General features: G+C 36.1%; 1 protein-coding gene across 1 annotated transcript; it reads right to left on the reverse strand.

Annotated features, from left to right (window-relative positions):
- Nucleotides 1–530: 530 nt before the first annotated feature.
- shisa7a (shisa family member 7a) lies at nt 531–20,362 on the reverse strand. The gene is made up of 6 exons (XM_073848038.1): nt 19,773–20,362; nt 9,573–11,746; nt 9,330–9,481; nt 7,108–7,173; nt 6,836–7,024; nt 531–4,427 (listed from the first exon to the last, which is right to left on the reverse strand). The coding sequence occupies exons 2-6, from the start codon at nt 10,304–10,306 to the stop codon at nt 3,508–3,510; spliced, it is 2,061 nt and encodes a 686-aa protein (XP_073704139.1). The 5' UTR covers nt 10,307–11,746; nt 19,773–20,362; the 3' UTR covers nt 531–3,507.
- Nucleotides 20,363–20,762: the final 400 nt, after the last annotated feature.

Genomic DNA, 20,762 nt, shown 5'->3' on the forward strand with positions numbered 1-20,762 from the left:
GTATATGCGGTTAGCTAGCATTGCAGTGTTTTCAGTGTTGTTGTTGTTGTGCAGTCAAATCTGACGTGTTACTGAGCTCGCAATAGGTAAAACTGAGGAAATCCGAATGGCAACTCGGCGAATATAATTCCGATTTAACATACTGAATGTGCTATCCGTTTATTCTAAGATTCTTTTTAGCATTATGTTTGTGTCTTAGAAGCTGTTATAGTGGCCATTTTATTACATACTGACAGCTCAAATTCAAAGGCTGGTCCTTATCAAAATGGCTGCCTTGGAATTGCTAGTCTTACTCCAGTCTGATGTTCCATGGAGGATAAGATTGTAAACATTGTGTAGTAAATGCCGACATAATGAATAATTTAAATGCTCTGTCTGTCCTTCAGTGTGTGTCACGAGACATGCGAGGCAACAGTTTGATCAGTTTACTTTATTTTACAAAGGTGAAACTTAACCTGTATGGAAATATGCTATATATATATATATATATATATATATATATATATATATATATATATATATATATATATATGGTTTAAGGGCATTTGTTATGATAGTAAAATAGATGTAAACATCATTGGGGTAATGCTTGATTTAAAGTAATTTACCCAAACATTCATTCGGCTTCTGTGCTTAAATATTTCAAGACATGAGCTCATTGCTGTTTTCCCAAGGTCCTTCATTGTCCTACTTTGCCTGTGTGCAACCATCCCATTGTAGGCTACCAACCTTTTAAAATGCTTCAGGGCTTTATTTGCACATCCAATGTTCGTTATTTTCTGCAGTAAAATGCCTTGTGAATAAATTCCATAAACATTTTCATAATTATGGCTTGTGGATACAAAACAGACATTGCTACAGACTTTTTTATGACAAAGAAAATACTAAATCGATTCATCTGTTCTAATTGTCCCTGAAAGAAACATTAAAAAGTTGAAATTTCACTTAACAAAAAGAAGACATTCGGTTACACACATACAACATACATCCTATGACATCATTTATAAACCCATTGTGATGTCTCTGCAACAAGTAATGGCATTTGCAGGCTTAGAACAATTACTATATGACATCACACTGAGAGATTTTTCGAAGGCACTCCTCATCATTAGGAATGCATGAAGAATTGGCAAACAATGAGTGGCTTTAATGTTTGTGCTTCTATTTTCTACTCATAATTTCAAAAGAATTTCATGAGAAAGATATCTAAAACAAGTTAACACTAAAACCACAGAGGAAAAAAATCACCATCATAATCATAATATAACCATAACAACAAGAAGAAATTTCACCAATAACCATAATATTAACTGTCATAGTAATGACAATAACAAACACCAATGTATTACAGAGCTGTTAGGAAGATTGTCTTTAAGTTGTATTCATAATTCATTAAGATACACGCTAGTTCCAGTGAAAAGGTAAATGAATGTGTTCCCACCAGTCCTCCTGATGCTGATGTGATATAAACTACTCCTTAACACTTTTACTGGGAGGCGTATATATTCAAATAGTCCGTAACTCGCAACGTTCAATTTCATTACACTGAAAATTAACCAAGAGGTATAAAGTCTATGAGAAAAAAATGACCGGTTGGTGGTTTTACAATGTAAATTCATTCGTTTTCATTGGTAAAATGAGATTTCTGACACCTGCGCTATTTCTCAGAGATCAGAACCGTACAGTAAATGAGATATCTGGCTTGTTTGCGAACAATCTCACTAATATTTACTTACTACATTAATATCTTTTCGTAAATAATGAGATTATTATCACCGAATAACGAGTAAGCTGTGGGTAACATCTGTACCACTAACGCATGTGTGTTGTATAGCCCTTAATATTGATAAGCGTTATTGGTTATGAAGATATCAGGTATGACGTGTTCATATCTCAGTAACAGCAAAAATACAGGTCAGCTGTTTTGGCATGCCCGTATCCTCTGACTTTTCGCAGAGTCTCAGTTTTTAACAGCATATACACATGGCTTCAACATGGAGACTCAAAAAGCAGTCCAGGAGGTTTGTCTTTATGCAAATGTCAACCCACACCTGAGCAAGATAATGATACTGCCATGTTACGCGCTAATTTTATGTCAGAATATCGTAACGTACACATACATTGATGAGTGCCCTTACTCTTGAGTCATTTTCTTCGTCTCAGATCCATATTTAATAGCTTAAGGTGAACCGTTTGTCTACACAGTATACCTAAGAGGAGCATTAACGTTACAGGAATCTAATGTATTATTCTTGTGCTTTTGGTAGTCCAGCGTTCCTTATGGTGAATCTCCCTTACAAATCCCAGCACTTGGACATTGTAGAAAGTGGTGGCTCAGAATCCAAACAAAGTGCCATTGATCATTAATGAGTCTTTTTAAATGGAGAAAAAAGATGATTGTCAGACATTTCTCTTGGTTTTCATCTGGGCCTTTCTGCCCAATTGTGTCCCAGAATGGCTTTCATCGATAGTTCAAAGCAATCTCCAGTTATGTACTGAAGGGCAAACTTGAGGATTTAAAACTATTTTCAGGATTCCAACAAAACAAATTAAACAGAAACTCACTTGGTACATCCATTTTAAATTCACACTGAATAAGATGCAGGTGAAACAATGGTAAGCTATGGTAAGGCTTGCTTTCTCTGTCTCAAAATGAGTTCTTACGATTCTTACGAGTTTATGGATATGCTCCTCAAATTGTTCCATCTTCATTCATTTTGACATACGTTGTGAAAACCCTGCCGCACTTCCTCATTATGTTGAAGTGGATTAGGGTTTAAAAAGAGATAAGATCCAGCATTACGTTTGTCCAACTGTAAGTAGCTTTACAATTCATCAGTTGGGATAAGCACTCAACTCATATTCAACTGGTTCCTCTTATGCAGACGTTAATTATTATATTAGTCTCTGATTCCAGTAGTCCCATCATAGTTAGAAGATGAAAGCCGTTCTATGAAATATATGGCTCCAAAGCAGCTATATCTGTAATGTGTAATGTAAAATATCTGCGGATAAAAACATACGACATAAAGATATGAAAAATGTCTCAGTTCTTCCGTCACATGATGTGGAGTTTATATTACACTCTATTGATATTCTATGCGGTAGGTTTATAGGCAAACTGTACGCAAATAAATAGTCGTATATGGCAGCTTTGATCATAATTATAGCGGCAATTTCATGAACATAAAAAGCACAACAACTTTGAAGCTCTATCAAACCTGACTTTTAACTTATCTAATCTTGTGAATTTGCCACTATATACAATATATATCTGTAAAAATATGGTGCCACTTCGCTCTCCGTCTAGTTTCTCCCCTACTTCAAAATCCGCTTCTCTTATTCCTTTACCATCCTCCTACTCCTTTTCTCTCTTCTCTCGTTATTTCTCTCCCTCTTCCGCCCACTCTCTCTCTCCCACAGTCCCTCTACCATCCTCCAGCTCTTCACACAGTCTATCCCTCACCCATCTTCTCCATTCCCTCCTTACCCTCTCCAGCCTCTTGCTCACACAGTAACCTCATTCTTGCTTCCTGTTCTAACCCCTTGGTTCGATGCCACTCCTCCTCCACTTCCCCCTCCGCCGGGGATGAAGTGAAGTTGTTCAATGGTGTTTTGCCTTTTAGCTGCAAATGCAAGCCTCCTGGCACTGTGTCCACCAAGAGTCCCTGTTCCCATGACAACTCCCGTTCCTGGCATGTCGCCCCATCCCACTCCTCCACCCCCGCCTCCTCCCAGGTGACCTGACATCGCCGCCGAATTCCGCTCCTGCTCTCGCCCCGAGGTCGGGTGCGAGTTCATCTTGATCATGTGGTGACGGTCGAGTGACGGCGTGGCGCAAACATTCTGCTGCGACTGGGCTTTCTGGTGGCTAACGCGGGGCAAGGTGGGCACCATTCCGCCTCCCCCCCTCTCAGATGGGTAGTCGTTCATTCCCATACCCATCCTGCTTCCGTCGTAGTCAACCCCGGCTACCTCCTCTTCTAGATGGTCTGGGGACATCAGCAGCCTCTCCTTGGACTTCTTCAGGGTGTTTGTATTGGAGTTCTTTGATGAAGAGGCCATGGCTTTGTAGTACTGGTGCTGCTGGTTCTTCGACATCCTTGATAAGGTGCTGCCGTCAGCGAGGGCAAGGAGCTGGTCCGTTGATTTGACGCGACGTGGTGGTTTGGAAAGAGTGTCGTAGTTCTGGTTTTGCTTCGACTCCGGTGGATCCAGAGGGTAAGGATTCGGGGTGTGGCTTGGGGCAGACTGTGGATGAGGTATTCGAGGACGAGTGGCATGGGTGGGAAGCGTGCCTCTTCCCCCCAGCGTGTAGTCGCCACCCCAAGGAAGGTGATGCTGGGAGGAATGAAAGGCGGGAGGGGCATTGTTGGGCCTCCGTTTGGTGGTACAGTAACCTGAATATTCTTCCAATCCTCCTTTCTCTGTAGGTGGAGGAAAATATGTTTAAAAAAATGAACAAGAAAAGAACATTAGAATGAGAAACGAACGATATAAAAAATCTGTCAAATAACATTTTATTTGTTTGAGTGTTGTCTCGATTGTTTTATTTATGATATGGCCTATGAATAAAAATTAAAAGGACACTTCACCCAAAAATGAAAATTACCCCATGATTTACTCACCCTCAAGCCATTCTAGGTGTATGTGACTTTCTTATTTCAGATGAATACAATCAGAGTTATATTTAAAAATGTCCTGGCTCTTCTAAGCTTTATAATGGCAGCAATTGACATTTAAGATTTTGAACTCCAAGTGCATCCGTTATAAAAAGTACTCCACACGGCTCCAGGTGGTTAATAAAGGCCTCTCAATTGATGTGTTTTTGTAATAAAAATATTTAGATCTTCATGAAACGTAATCTCCGGCTTCCGCTAACTGGTGTATACACATTCACTAGAGAGTGGCATTTCAGCGAATGACGTAGAATGTAGACGTAGTATAAGCTCTAGTGAGAATACGCTAGTCTCGTAACAACCAAGTTTTGTTTACAGCAAAGGAAAACCAGTCTCCTCTTGGCTTATATCAAAATCCTCAGACATTTTTCATTGTTCATTCTTTACAACTCCCGTTTTGTACTTTTGTAATTCGTGATCAGTGTTTTGTTTTGCTCTCCCCTCTGCGCTTCCGCGTTTGTCACTTCCACATTCGTCTACGTCCTACGTCATCCACTGGAACGCCACTCTCTAGTGAACATGTGTACAACAGTTTTACAGTTTGAAAGGTTTAAATATAGATATTTTCCTTACAAAAATGCATCAATTTGCTTCAAAAGGCCTGTATTAACCCCCTTGAGCCTTGTGGGGTACTTTTCATGATGGATGGATGCACTTTATTTTGTTTCAAAATCTTAAACCCCATTCACTGCCATAATAAAGCTTGGAAGAGCAAGGCCATTTTTTATATATATACAGTGCGTTGCGAAATTATTCATACCCCTTAATTTTTTTCCCATTTTGTTATGTTGCTGCCTTATGTTAAACTACATTAAATTACTTTTTTCCCACATCAATCTACACTCCCTACTCCATAATGGCAAAGCAAAAAATAGGTTTTTAACATTTGTGCAAATTTATTAAAAATAAAAAACTGAAAAGATCCTGTTGCATAAGTATTTATACCCTTTTCTGGGACACTCGAAATTTATCTCAGGAGCATTCATATTGCTTAGATGTTACTACACTTCGAGTGGAGGTAAACTGTGGCAAAACAAAATGTGAAAAAAAAATGAAGGGGTATGAATACTTTTGCAACACACTGTATATATAATTCTGACTGTATTTCTCTGAAAGAATAAAGTCATATACACTTAGGATGGGTTGAGGGAGAGTAAATCATTGGGCAGTTTTCTTTTTTGGGTAAATCTCTTTAATGGCCAATATTGAATCTCTATACAATTTGATCTAAATTAAAATTAAAATTTATAAAAGACTAAAAAAAGACTGAAAAAAAAAAACTAAAAACAATCATTTTAATGTATAAAAGTGACTATTAATTTTGGGATTTACTTAAGATTACGTCGTTAGCATATTACCAACACTTTTAAATAAATAATCTCTAATAACCAATATGGTACTAATACTGTGTATATAATAAATATGAATGCACAACTAAAAATGTTTACAAGCTAAAAAGTCATTCAAACTTTCATTACAATTTACTTAACTCTTAATATAAATACCTCCAACACAGGACTACGAGTTTAATGCTTGATTTCATTAATCCTTAAAACTTGATTTCATTAGTATAGCAATATTAACGCAATCCTGTTTTATCCTCAACCCTGAGCCATTTCATCTTTTGGCTGATTAAGTCTGAGTCATTGTATCAGCCTGTATAACCTTCGCCTGTGCAGAACTTTCTTGTCCTCCAACTGTAACTCACACTTCCCAGGAGGTTTGATGTCTAGCTGAGAGAGAGGCCTTAAGGCTGTATACGTCTGTACAAGATTGCGGGCGCTTTGCAATGGTTTGCCCTCATTAAAATGACCTTCACAAACATTTATATCTCTCAAGCGTTCCACTGAAACACTAACACTACTTTAAATAAAAAACCCAAGCGTACAGATATTTTTACGCAACGCTCTGAGCCCCGCATGAGACTCATCATCAAGCAGGTAATTTCTCCTTCAAAACACAACAGTACTAAATGTCACACTGCTTTTGATATTCGTCCATCTTTTTCTCCTTATTGCTTATACATTTCCCTTATGCCTTTGAAATTATGTGGGCTATAATAAGAAAGCAATCATGCCAAGCTTTCATGTAATTCTTACAAAACATCATTTCCTTAAGATTAGAATCTTCCTCTCCATTGGTAATAAAGCACTCACCCAGACGCTTGAGAGACGAGTATCTGTTGATCTCAGGCTTCATGGCGGCTTCGTACGAGGGCGGCAGCTGAGCCAGGTTATGTAGAGAGTGATGGAAGGACGGCTGGGGCTTCATGGCGTTGGTATGTTTACTGGGCTTCAGTGTGCCACCGGCGGTCATCTGCATGTTGTTCATACGTGGTGCACGCTCTTCAAACACACAATGATGGACATTGAGGTTATTTTTTAAACTCTACAGAGTTAACAATCACAGAACTGTGGGTTTTACCTACCAATGGTGGCTGTATGTTTGGGACTGGAGCCTGTGGTGTGGATGAAGTTATGCTGTAGATTCCCCACTGTGAAACAGAGAGATTTCTGCCATCATGTCTTTGGGATAAATTACATTTAGTATGAATTGACAAAGTACATTTAACCATCTACTGTAAATGTTGCCCTATTAAGCTCCACAATGTGTTGAAGATTTTACACCGTCTGTTCATTCTAATGCCATCATATACAGCTCTGCGCTAAATAATTCACAAATGCCCTTTCATCATTTGGCTATTGCTTTTTCCCTGTGTTCCTTCCTTGTCCTGAATTTATACAGTTGGCCGTTCACAAGACTCAAGCTGAGATGGAAACATGAAAGGAACTCTGTATGACATATAATGCAACAATACCAGCCAAATGCAGCCTGGTCCACGAGGGAAACATTAGTTCACATTTCAATCATATAATATTCATGATATTTGACTCGGGACACTTCAAGCTATAGCTTTTTACATGCGGCTAATGGGATTTTTATCGGTGTTGAATTAATGAATAAAGGAACAGACATTTAATTTTCTTCTTGAACGTATATGTCAATAAATCATTAATCCTGACTTTTTATCTCAACATTACAATTTGTGAGATTTTTTTTCACAGCACAGTGACCTGACTTTAAGTTTTATATTAAAGGATTCTACGTCTTTTTGTTAATGGAAGATTTGTGGACACACAAAATCATTATTGTGATTTGAATGATAACAAACATTAATTTTAACTTTTACTTTGAAGTGAAAAGTTAAAGTGAGATTCCCCCTTCAGAAATGGGGCAGACGGTTCCCAGTGGCATGTTGCTTCTTCTGCAAAAAATATTTTTTAATTTAACAATTATTATTTGTGAACTTATTATTTAATCATATCATAAATTAGATGTACATTTCAAATATCTTCATCATTCATCATAACATAGGTTAATTAAACTGAATAATTCTTTTGAATTCATGGTTTATTTCTATTATCACATCTCTTTAATAAATGTAGTCTGTATTTAATTCATAAAACTCTAGTGTAATTTGTATGATTTGTATGTGATAATTCACTACATTGACACTCAAAATGCATACATGTACATAAAATATTTAGTTTAGAATTTTTACCTTTTTCCACAACCAAACAAAACATTAAAAAAAGGGGTTAATTTCACCCAAGTAGTGGGCAAAGATGGTCCCACTTCAACCAATTCATCCATTAGTTTCACCTTAATAATGTATCATAATACACTGCTATTATTAACATAATATATTGAATACTAATAATATTCTAAATATGCTAAACTCATCTCTAAATTAAATGCATGCTGTTCTTAAAGGGATAGCTCACCAAAAAATGAAAATTACCTCATGATATATTCACCCTCAAACCATCATAGATGTATATAAGTTTCTTCTTTCAGACGAATACAATCAACGTTATATTAGAAAATGTCCTGGCTCTTCCAAGCTTTAAAATGGCAGGGAAGGACTGTTGAGATTTTGAAGCAAAATAAAGTACATAAATCAATCATAAAAAGTACTCCACATGGCTCTGGGGGATTAATAATGGCCTTCTGAAGTGTCATATGCACATTCACGAGAAAGTAGCATTCTGGCGGATGACACTGGTTGTAGCCGCAGCGTAAGCTCTGGTAAGAATATGCTAGTTTCACAAGAACCGAGTTTTGTTCACAGCAAAGGAAAACCTCTTGGCTTACTGTATATCAAAATCCTCTGACATTTTCCTTCGTTTTGTACTTCTAATTCGTGACTGATGTTTTGTTTTGCTCTCTCCTCTGTAATTCCATGTTCATCAGTTCTCACCGGAGCCACTCTCTCATGAACGCATGTTTGGCAGTTGGCAGAAGCTAGAGATTATGGTTTATAAAGTTTTAAATATGAATGTTATTCTTACACAAATGCAAAGATTCGCTTCAGAAGGCCTTGATTAACCCCTGGAGCCATGTGAAGTACTTCTTATGATGGATGGACGCATTTTATTTCACTTCAAAGTCTCAACAGCCATTCACTTCTGTTATAAAGCTTGGATGAGCCAAGACATTTTTAAACAATTTTTAAACTCCAACTGAATTCATCTGAAAGAAGAAAGTCATGTACACCTATGGCTTGAGGATGAGTAAATCATGGGTAATTTACATTTTTGGATGAACTATCCAATTCCCCAACATATGGATATTTTGTTTTTCACTCACGTCGGTTGTCTTTACTCTGTAGTGTTGGATAGAGATTTTTCGGTGGTCGTCCAAGCGTCCCCTCTCCTCCTCCAGTTCCCAAGGCTACGCTGTTGTTTCTCTCTCCCTCTTGAACCGGACTCGACTGGTGACGTAACATTTCCACAAGAGCCCTGACAAAGAAGGACGTATAAAAGATCAGTCAAGCAAACACAATTTAAGTTAGCTCAAACGTCCTTTTAATTGATTCGCATGAACTCTCACCTGGGCATGTTGAGTTCTCTGTTCCTAGGCTGCCGGGATGCCTTGTGGAACGCCACTTTAATGGCCACTGCCACCGCCACTGTAAACGAGATGACTCCGCCGATGACGTAGACGGTGTTGTTGCTTTGTTCGATGCGGCTGAGGTCCGGGTGGGCAGGCAGTGGGGGCCTGGTCACAGGGGGTGCCGTATTAGCCCACACAGGGGAATGGTAGTTGTGGCAGATGTTCTGATCCAGCCTTCGAGAGCGGTCCGGACAACAAAATCGATAGTGGCAGGTTCCGCAGCAGTAGATGAAGTCATCCTTGGAGCAGTTAAAAGTGATGTCGTACTGCCCCATGACATCGTAGTAACCCCGACAGACATCCACTTCTACCAGTTTGCGAGGAGGCGGAGCTACCTGCGCCGCTCCGAAAGGGGCCTTCAGTGCATCAGTCGTTACATTCTTTGGCAGCATTATCTGAGGCAGCGGCCTGAGGGGCATTTCTGCCGCTCCAGCTGGCTGCTTTGGCCGGCGATTCATGGACTTCCCTCGCATACCCCCACCGTTTTTCGAAAGGGGATATAGAAAGCCCCTACCCTGAGATCTGGGGTTGGGCGTCGGGGTAATGGTGATCGGCCCATTTGGTGTGTTTCTGGTGGGGCCCGGGACGCTCGCCGAGGAAGCGTTAAGTGGGACAGCGATTAGCAGGAAGAGAATGATGACACGCACTCGAGCTTCCAAGGTGGGCATCATCTTTACATGACTAACACTGCTATTTTCTCTCGCTGACTCAACCCACCGCACAATGCCGAATTTTGTAAAAACAGCCTGCTTTGCGCTGTATGTAAAATATTCTTGTAGCAGCCCTCCGACGTATGAAATCTGAGTCTATATCAAAAGAGTCTCGAAAGAAAAAGTCTGTTAAAGTGTGCGCTGTGAACGGTCACACTCCGAGACGGCGTGAGAGGAAAAGAACTATTTTGATGTGCTTTCAGCTTCAAGGTGAGTTACACAACACACATTTTCTCATCATGCAGCACTTCCATCCAGCGTATAGCTGGAAACCTGGACAACATGTAAAACAATTTAAACGCTGACAATATTATGCGCAGGCAACATACAATTGGCAAGTTCTTGTAGAAACAGGAAACTGTTTAACAAACTGTCAGTTTTGAACGTATTAACAAGGCAAATATTCTCATTTGTGGCTTTCTTCAAAAAACATACATTTTCACATCCACAAACAAAATGGCTTCTCAATACTCTCCTTCTATTACTTTAACATCTAGTGTTTTCTTGACAAATGAAGGCAAATATGTTGTAGTACAACTGTGTACATTTAGGTTTAATTCCCTGTTTTGGCACTTATCAGAATGAAGGATTCATTTAAGAGAAAGGGGCAACTGTAAACATCTTTAAAATGTAAACTAAAGTTCGTTTCTCATCAGTTTTTTTTTATTTGGGCACTCCTTACATTCAGCAATGGCACTTAGTCTTTAAGCAGATTTCCCTGACCTGTAATGCTCCCTGAATGTTTACTATTATTAACTAGTATAAACAATTTCCATACACTTGGTGAAAATAATAATAATAATAATAATAATAATAATAATAACCTTCTACTGCACTTGTTTACGTGTTAACAGGACTACTCCGAATGGTGAACTCCTTTGAGGGTTTGAGGGCAGTATGGTGAGGAATCATTTTGATTTTGTTCGGCATCTCATTCCTCGCCTGAACTAAAATGAATGTGCTTTTCCTCATTCAGCATGTGAAGAATTATTAAATTGATAATCCTGTGTGCAAATTTAAAATAAAGATGTTAAATATAAAATGTATGCCCTATCTACACGTTTTTAGGTGTGTATTGAGAATGTATAATAAATCTTTGACACAGGCAAACTGATGATGGCAGAAAAGACGTAAAACGTTTTCAAGGCTGATTGTCTTCACAATAGAAATTTCCAAGGAGAGTGGCTATGTGTAAACCTTCCAGTTTCTTAAGGTTCACGCAGCTGATTTGCTTTCAAGATGAGCCCAGTTTTCATCGAGACCGAGAAACATTTGAAACCGTTTGCTGGAGCTCTTTAAAATCCCATGGTGTGGACATGGCTGTTTCCTCACTATTTTTGCAGGGTTGATCTTGGAATCCACTGGCGGTTATGAAGTGTTCAGCTATCAAGCGATGTGCCTCTGAAAAGAAATCAACACATTGATGTTACATCCTACATGCACGCGCACACACACAGACATCTGTGAAAGTTTTTGAAAGATCATAGTTAGCTTGTCATCTGCATGGCAGCCTATTATTTTCATTGTGACACATGTGGCATGTGACAGGCAAATAAGGTATGCAGCAACTAATGCGATCAATATAGAATCTACAGAATTCAACACAAAAGAGATCTGTATGGGGTTGGACTGTATGTCTATACACATTATATCTACAATAAAAAAATATGTATTTATTCAAGGAGACCATGCATTAACTAGCCAGCACTTGTTCATAAAAAATACACATTTTTTTAAAGAAATTTGGTTTTACTTTATTTTAATGTGTCCTTGCGACAGTGTAATTATACATTTAAGTACTGAGTAATAATAATTAACTACATGTACTTACTATATGGTTAGGATTAGGATTACTTGCATGTAATTATGCATAATTAATTGTTATTATAATAGTACATGTAACATGTGTAACAAGGAGATCTTAAAATTAAGTGTTACTAGAAATTGCTGTACACAATTAAAATAAATATTGAAGAAGTGTGTAAAAAGAAAACAACAGCAAAATATGACAATGAAATGAGTCTTGAACATTAAAGAGACAGTTAAGAGAATGAAAATTCTGGTATTTATTATTCACCCTCATGTCATTCCAAACCCATAAGAGCTTCATTCATCTTGGAACACAAATTAAAATATAGTATTTAAGAAACACTGTACGACAATTTTTAATAAAGTTGTTATTTTTGTTTTCTTTGCACACAAATAAGTATTCTCATAGCTTCATAAAATTAAGGTTGAAGCACTGATGTCACATTTGAATGATTTCCTTACTACCTTTCTGGGCCTTGAACATGGTACACTCTTAAAAATAAAGGTTCTTTATTGGCATCAATGCTTCTATGAAGAACCTTGAACATCCATGGAACCTTTCAAATGCAGAAAAGGTTATTTATAGTCAAAAAAGATTCTTTAGATTTTTAAAAATGTTCTTCAAAATGGTTCTTTTAGGAACTGTTTAATAAAAAGGTTCTTTGGGGAAACAAAAATGGTTCTTCTATGGCATCACTGCAAAAACACCCTTTTGGAACCTTTATTTTTAAGAGTGTAGTTGTGTTGCTGTCTATGCAGAGTCAGAAAGCTCTTGGATTTCATCAAAAATATCTTAATTTGTGTTCCGAAGACGAAGCTCTTACAAGTTTGGAACGACATGAGGGTGAGTAGTTAATAACAGAATTTTCATTTTTTGGTGAACTGTCCCTTAATGCTTACACTCTTAAACAACTCATCTATAAGCCAATTATTTTACTGAATAAACACTGTATAGTCATGTATAAACTAAATATGATTTCCATTCACAATAAACAATTGCAAAACTCATCATCGCCCTATCAGTAAAATCATCGACACACAGTTCCGGTTCATTGAACATTTTTTTGAAAAAAGTGTGAAAGTGTATGTTTCTCTATGTCAAAATAATATATATGTATATATTAATTCTGACAAACGATTAATCGCAATTAATCACATCCAAAATAAAGTGTTTTTTTTACTTAATATGTGTGTGTACTGTGTATAATTTTTATGTATACTTAAATACACACACATGCATGTATATATTTAAGAAAAATATGTTGTGTTTATATAATAAAAATATTTATATATGATATCAATTGTATTAATAGAAATATTTACATGTAAATATTTTCAAAATATATACTGTATGTGTGTGTATTTATACATACATAATAAATATACACAGTATGCACATACTTTGTAAACAAAAACTTTTATTTTGAATGCAATTAATCGCGATTAATGAACACTCATATATATATATATATATATATATATATATATATATATATATATACAGACAATATTTTTTTTACTAGTGGGTGCAGGACACTATAGTTCATTTATGTAAGTGAGGATAGCAAAATAAAATAAACTATGACATATTATACCCAAAAATTCTTCATAACAGTAAAATTGATACAAATTTAGGACTAAAATTTGGATTTGACGCTTTGACCTGACCATGTTTTGTTACGTATCAATGTTATCTGACATTATCAAGATGATTTTTTTCCCTGACACAGTTTAACTCTTGAGTTCTTCTCATATTTTATTACCATTTTCTAAACTACAGCAAATAAACTGTGATAATATAAATACATTTTATTATAAATTTTGGTTTGTGTATATATTTGTATATATATATATATATATATATATATATATATATATATGATTTTAAATCAGACATGGCCAAGGCTGTGATTTGTTGTCTCTGTAAAATGCAAGATATTATTTACTAAAATGTAGAAATGTAAGCAAGATGGGTTACATGTAATATTTATCCTTTAAATCTGCACTTAAACTTAATTCTAACATTTGTACCAAGTACATGCAGTACAGCTGCAGATTCCAGCTCATGACGCTGAAAAGAAGAGCTGATGTGATGACCGTTTGTCTGATGTGTTACAACAAGTCACTATGAATCAGAAGCATTGAGAGAAGTGAATAGTAGCAATGATCTGAACAAATAGTGATCAGTCCTTTTCAGAGAGCATAGCATGATGCATGACACGAAGGAGGGGGTAAAGCAAGAGAGAGCTGCTGCTTTCCTGACACTGGAGGTCTATGTGTCAGAATGTTTGTGAGGAAGTGAAACCGACAGTGTGTTGTGCTAAACTTATGCTGTAATCAATACCTATATGCTTTATTTCTCACAATTGTAGGGGCCTCTGGAAAACCATCGAGCAGGTAAAAGAAGCTTGGGTAAAGTACGAAAGAATAGAGAGATAAATGCAGGGTAGAGATTTAAATATGAGCACAGCATAGAGCCAGAGGTATGACAGAGAAGAGGTGCTTTGTGTGTTTGTGTGTTTGTGTGTGTATGTGTGTGTGTGTGTGTGTGTGTGTGTGTGTGTGTGTGTGTGTGTGTGTGTGTGTGTGTGTGTGTGTGGGAGTGCAGTGTGTGGGTGGAAGAGAATGGAGAGCGTTCAGTGACACCACTTACTAACACACATACGCACACGGTACACACAATACACAACACCGGGAACATACAGTGCTAACACCAAACATAGAGACTGCAACACATGCAGACGGTATGCTGGCTAACACAGGAATGCTAATAAAAATGCACTTTACAGGTATTGAAAATGTGTGTAGTCCTCCGAAAGAGTGAGTGTACAAAATGTGTTGTCGCAGATCAACAAGTTAACGCCATGAGAGACACTAACAGCATGTTTTTGATGGAATGAGGCACAGATATCACCAAGGAAAACTGCACAGAGAGGAGCCACACAAAAATCTGCAGGAAATACAGCATTGGCAAGGAAAATATATATGTGTGTCTGCTGCAGGCTGCGCTCGAATCTTAGGTATAGCGGTTATGCATTACGTCTACAGTGGCGCACATAAGCTAAACTGTTGAAATATGGAATATTTGAGTGAAAAAAAAAACCTAGAAAAAAATGCAGTTTTTATATATACTACACAGGCTCATATTCATGAAATAAAAAAAGAAAAATAAATAAACTAAATAATAGATCAAATAATTTAAATGCTAAGTAAATATAAAAATATTAGGTAATTGTTTTTTTATGTTTAAAGTATTGAACATAATATTAGGACCATGAATCTGTGTAAAAACACTGGTAAAATTATGTTTATGCAAATTATGTCTACAAAAATACAAAAAAAATTATATTATGTTATATTATTATACAATTTACATTTTTTGAAGTTTTACAATAAAATATACTAGAAAAAATATTATTTCAAAATACTAGGCATAGAAATACATATTATTATATTATATTTTTATATTATAATTATACATAGAGTTTTCAAAAAACATTTTTTGAAGTTGTGAAGAAAACAAAGATTTTTGCATGTGTTTTACAATAAAATATACTAGAAAAACATATTATTTCAAAATACTATACGCATTTAGCATTTATTAAATACTAAATAAATCTTAAAATATTAGCTATTTATTCTTTGAAATATTTAGAAGTAATTAATATAATATTAAGACTAATCTAAGATAAGCACTGCTTAAATTTAAGTTCTTGCTAATTATGTGTAAAAATATTATATTATACAAACAGTACAAGATTTTTTTAAGTTGTAAATAAAATGAAGATTACTGGGTGTGTTTTACAATAAAATATACTAGACAAAATGCAGCTATTTCAAAACACTAAGCATAAGAATACACTGAAAATACTGATAACTCACAAATATATGAAAAAGAAAAATGATTAAATAATTGAAATGCTAAATAAAATATTAGCTATTTATTGTTTGAAATATTTTTAAAGTGATGAATATAATATTATGACCAATCCGGGATAAGCATTGTTAAAATTTAAGTTTATGAAAATAATGCATAAAATATGATTATATTATATTGTATTGTATTGTATTGTATTGTATTGTATTGTATTATATTATATTATATTGTATTGTATTATATTATTATCACCCTAAATTGTTGTACACAACATTATTTCGGTTTTTCTACTTCAAAATAAATTTCACATTTAATGTAAAACATGCTGTTTTGAGTAAAATTGTTTCTAAATTAATTTTTTCACTGTATTATATTATATTATGATCAAAAATTGTTGTATACAAGAATATTATTTCAGTTTTTCTGAAATAATAAATAATTTTCAACTATTATACACGAGAATGTTTCAGTTTTTCTACTTCAAAATTTCACATTTAATGTAAAACATGCTTTTTCTTTGTTAAATTTCCGAGTGAAATTTATTTCTACATTAATGTTTTCACTGTATTATTTTATATTATATTATGATCAAAAATTGCTGTACACAAGAATATTATTTCAGTTTTTCTACTTCAAAATGTCATGTTTAATGTGAAACATGCTGTTTCTTTGTAAAATTTCTGAGTGAAATTTGTTTGTACATTAATTTTTTCACTGTATTATATTATATTTTATTGTATTATATTATATCACCATAAAGAAAAAAATGTTTTAAATAAAAATATTTGTTTTTCTCCTGCAAAATATTGTTTGATGTGAAACATGCTGTTTCTTTGTCAAATTTCTGAGTGAAATTTGCCTTTACATTTTTTCACTAGATTATATTACATTATATTACTGTAAAGAAAATATATATTTTGCACAAGTATACTATTTAATTTTTTCTACTTCAAAATGTCACGTTAAATGTGAAACATGCGGTTTCTTTGTCAAATTTATGAATGAAATTTGCTTCTACATTATTTTTTGAATGTATTATTATATAATGTAATATAAAATTATATCACTGTATTGCACAAGTTTACCATTTCAGTTTTTTTACTTCAAAATTTCATGTTTAATGTGAAACATGCTGTTTCTTTGTCAAATGTCTGAGTGAAATTTGCTTCTACATTATTTTTTGAATGTATTATTATATTATACAGTATTACATTATATCACTGTATTGCACACATTTACCTTGAGTGAAATTTGTTTCTACATTAATTTCACTGTATTGTATTCTATTGTATTCTATAGTATTCTATTTTTTAATGGGCAATACATTTGAAAGATGTGTAGCAAAATGTTGCCATGACTGAATTTGATCATATTCTACAATAACTGTGATGACTGAAATATATGATATATAATAACATTTCAGTAAATAAAAGAATTATTTGAATGGTCAGAATATATTCTTTTATTAATATAATACTAGGAACTTAATGAATGCTGCAAAGGCTCCAACGCTTCTCTTAACAACAGCAGCTGATAACACTTTCATAATTAGCAGAACATAACCTGCTTGTGTTTTTGCCCCCATTTTGTACATAATTAATATGGAAGCATTAAATAGCCAAAGTGCTTTTAGAAAGGACTTTGCATTGACAGATGCAATTACGGATTTTGCACACACAGCACAAAAAGCAACCTACGTGGGAAGAAAGCTTTTCCTTTTCTCGCCATTGTATTTTGCGCACACCTGTAGGAAGTTAGAATGGAAGCAGAAGCTAAGCATTTTAGACACTAAACTGAACAGGTGTGGCGTTAGGTGATTCATGTGGCCATTTACAGTTTTCCATAACATTAAAAACAGTAACCTCTCATTTGCATATCTCTAATAAAGCGTAGGCCATTTCGACACCTTCTCGTCTATGTGAAACAGTGTGCGCCTTCTACAAACTGGATTAGCCTTTCCAGAACACGGCACCCAATCAGCAAGGCACTGTGGGCGACTTCTAAGAGATGTGACAGTGAAGATGTGGCGCATTCACAAACACTTTCCAGAACGTGAGTTCACACACGAATCACGGACGTTTCGTCCGCTTTTAATCTGATCGTGCTATTCTCCTTCGATTCCATTGCATTCCTGACGCAAAACATGTATGTTTTGGATGTTCTCTCCACTTCTCTTTATCTCCCTCCTTCCATTTCCCTCTCTCTCTTTCTCTTTCTCTCTGTGATATTCAGTGCGTGGGTTGAGGCAGCTCACTCTCTCTCAGAATAGCACTGCAGTAGTTCAGACTTGTATAGAAGGAGAAAGAGAATGATAGATAGGATGAACAGACCTTCTTCTCCCCTCTAAACCTGCTGTTCTATTGAAAGACAAGTAGTTTGTCCTTTTCTTAAACCCCTGTGACAGGCTATTCACGGACTTGACTATAACAGTCCATCTTGTCCTAAAGTGTATACATCTACACTCTTAAAAATAAAGGTTTCTTATTGGCGTCGATGGTTCCATGAAGAACCTTGAACATCCATGGAACCTTTCAAATGCAGAAAAGGTTCTTTAGATTTTTTAAATGTTCACTGAAAGTTTTTTTGGGGAACCAAAAATGGTTCTTTTATGGCATCACATCTTCAAAACACCCATTTGGAACACACAATCATATTAAAAATGCATATTTATTAAATGCATAGAAGTGAAAGACAAAAAAATCCACTTTTAGTGGACCATGTTTAGATCTAAAGGAATGAGATGAGTAATTATCACACAGGACAGAATGAGAGAGACTAAGGCCTCTGTCATATGTGGAGTCCCAATAAAAAAAAAAAAAAAAAAAAAAAAAAAAAAAAAAACGGGAAAATGTGTTGCAAAACTGCAAAATGTGCCATTTGGCAAGCGCAGATTTTGCTCAGTGCCTCTTGACAGGAAATTTTACTTGCAAGCAAGAAAACCAGCTTGAGCTGGGATAACAAAACCAAATACAAATCATACTTGGCAACAAATTTCAAGTTTTCGAGTTTCAACTCATTACTCTATTTGACAGGGGCTTGGCCTTTTTCTTTTAAACTAAACAAACCAGATGTTGTATATAAAACAAAGTCTTAATTTCCTATAGTGATTATAGGATTATATTTTAGAAGTTGGTAAATGTGTAGGCCCCAAACAAATACCACCAGGGTGTGTTCTGTTAATTCAGTCAATTTAGCATAACATAAACTAATATTACAAAAAAAAAATCGCCGAACGCCATACCTGTAGACAGACACACCGTGTGAAAAGTCCTCTGCGCAACCCGCCTAACAAATTTGACTTTTGTTGCTCTCGCAACACTCATATTCCCCACTAATAACAGGGTTTGATGCATTTCTGATAGCTGCAGGTGAAACTATCGTATATCGACGTGTCTCTTGCGGATTGTGGACCTGTAATTCGCACTCGGGTGAGTAGGTGGACATGACAAGCAGCGCTAGAGCAATGAATGGCCGTCTGCGTAGGCGTGAATGCATGTTTGCACGAAGGGTGATGTGGAGCCACCTTACACTTACATATGTGTGAACATCTTCCTCAGGTCGACTGATTGAAAACATGAAATATAACATGAGCTAGTCTTACATTGCATGTTTGTGTTGTTGTTGTTTTCAAGAGCAAATCAAAACTTAGATAGAGAACCAACCTCAGATAGAGAAGCGCGTGAACGTTTGAACAGACAATTAGATGACTTGCAAAAACATAGTTCAACTTGAGCGACTTACCTGTGGTGAATTCGGCTGCGTCTCCTCACGACACCACCGGTCTCACATCGTATTCAACCCTGAGCGACGATGATGGCTGAGAATTTCTGTTATTTCCACAAACTGTTGCAGCACTTGCCTACTGCTCGAAGTCTCGTCTTTTGGTATCAAAACAAGAGTTATAATCGCTAATTTCATTCCAGGATTTTCTCTCACCTACCCAGGTTGTTTCCATGCTCTTACTACATCGATTTTTAGCGATAGCGTGCACAACTTATCGTTATGTACTGTGAAAGTATTCCAAGTCCCTCATATAATTTTAATAACGCTCTGATTAACGGACGCCACCGCTGCCATGCATTTTTTTCTTTTCTCTGTGTTGCTCCTTAACGTTCCCGCTAATCGTCGCCGCCTGCAAAGTGTGCACACAAGAACATTCCGAGCCTGTCACGAAACACCGGTGGAATGAGGCGGGTGTTCTCACAGAGGTCCGCTGCGCTGAATAGTGCGTTTATTGGTTTTGCGAGACGGTGTTGATGAGGGTTTGATACGCTGATACCCGACCGCTTCAAGTGTTTCGTTTCTCAAACTACTTCTCATCCTTGCCACGATTATGGCTGGCTAAGCAATATGGTGTGCGAGTGTGTGTGTGTGTGTGTGTGTGTTGAGGGGAGACACACTGATCGGTTGCCATGGCAACGATGTCATTTTGTTTGTGACTCTAATAATCTTGATTCCTTACCCTTAAAGACCAAGAACGGGTTGCAGAAAAACAGTAAGTCTTCGAAATGAAGACGTATAGCGGTTGCTAAATGTGTCTGGGAACAAAATGCAAATAAAAGAATGCAAAACAACCCTGCATGATGACACAGCCGTTGCCTATTCTTCTCACAGCCTATGGTAAAAGCATAAACATGTCTATCTACATGAAGCTCTCTTCTTTGCACTCTGTGCAACTTGTATTAGTTAGGCTACAAGAGTTATCTAAGATTAATCATCTAGCATTATTGC

Source organism: Garra rufa, chromosome 9 (assembly GCF_049309525.1).
Source record: "Garra rufa chromosome 9, GarRuf1.0, whole genome shotgun sequence".
NCBI lineage: Eukaryota > Metazoa > Chordata > Actinopteri > Cypriniformes > Cyprinidae > Garra > Garra rufa.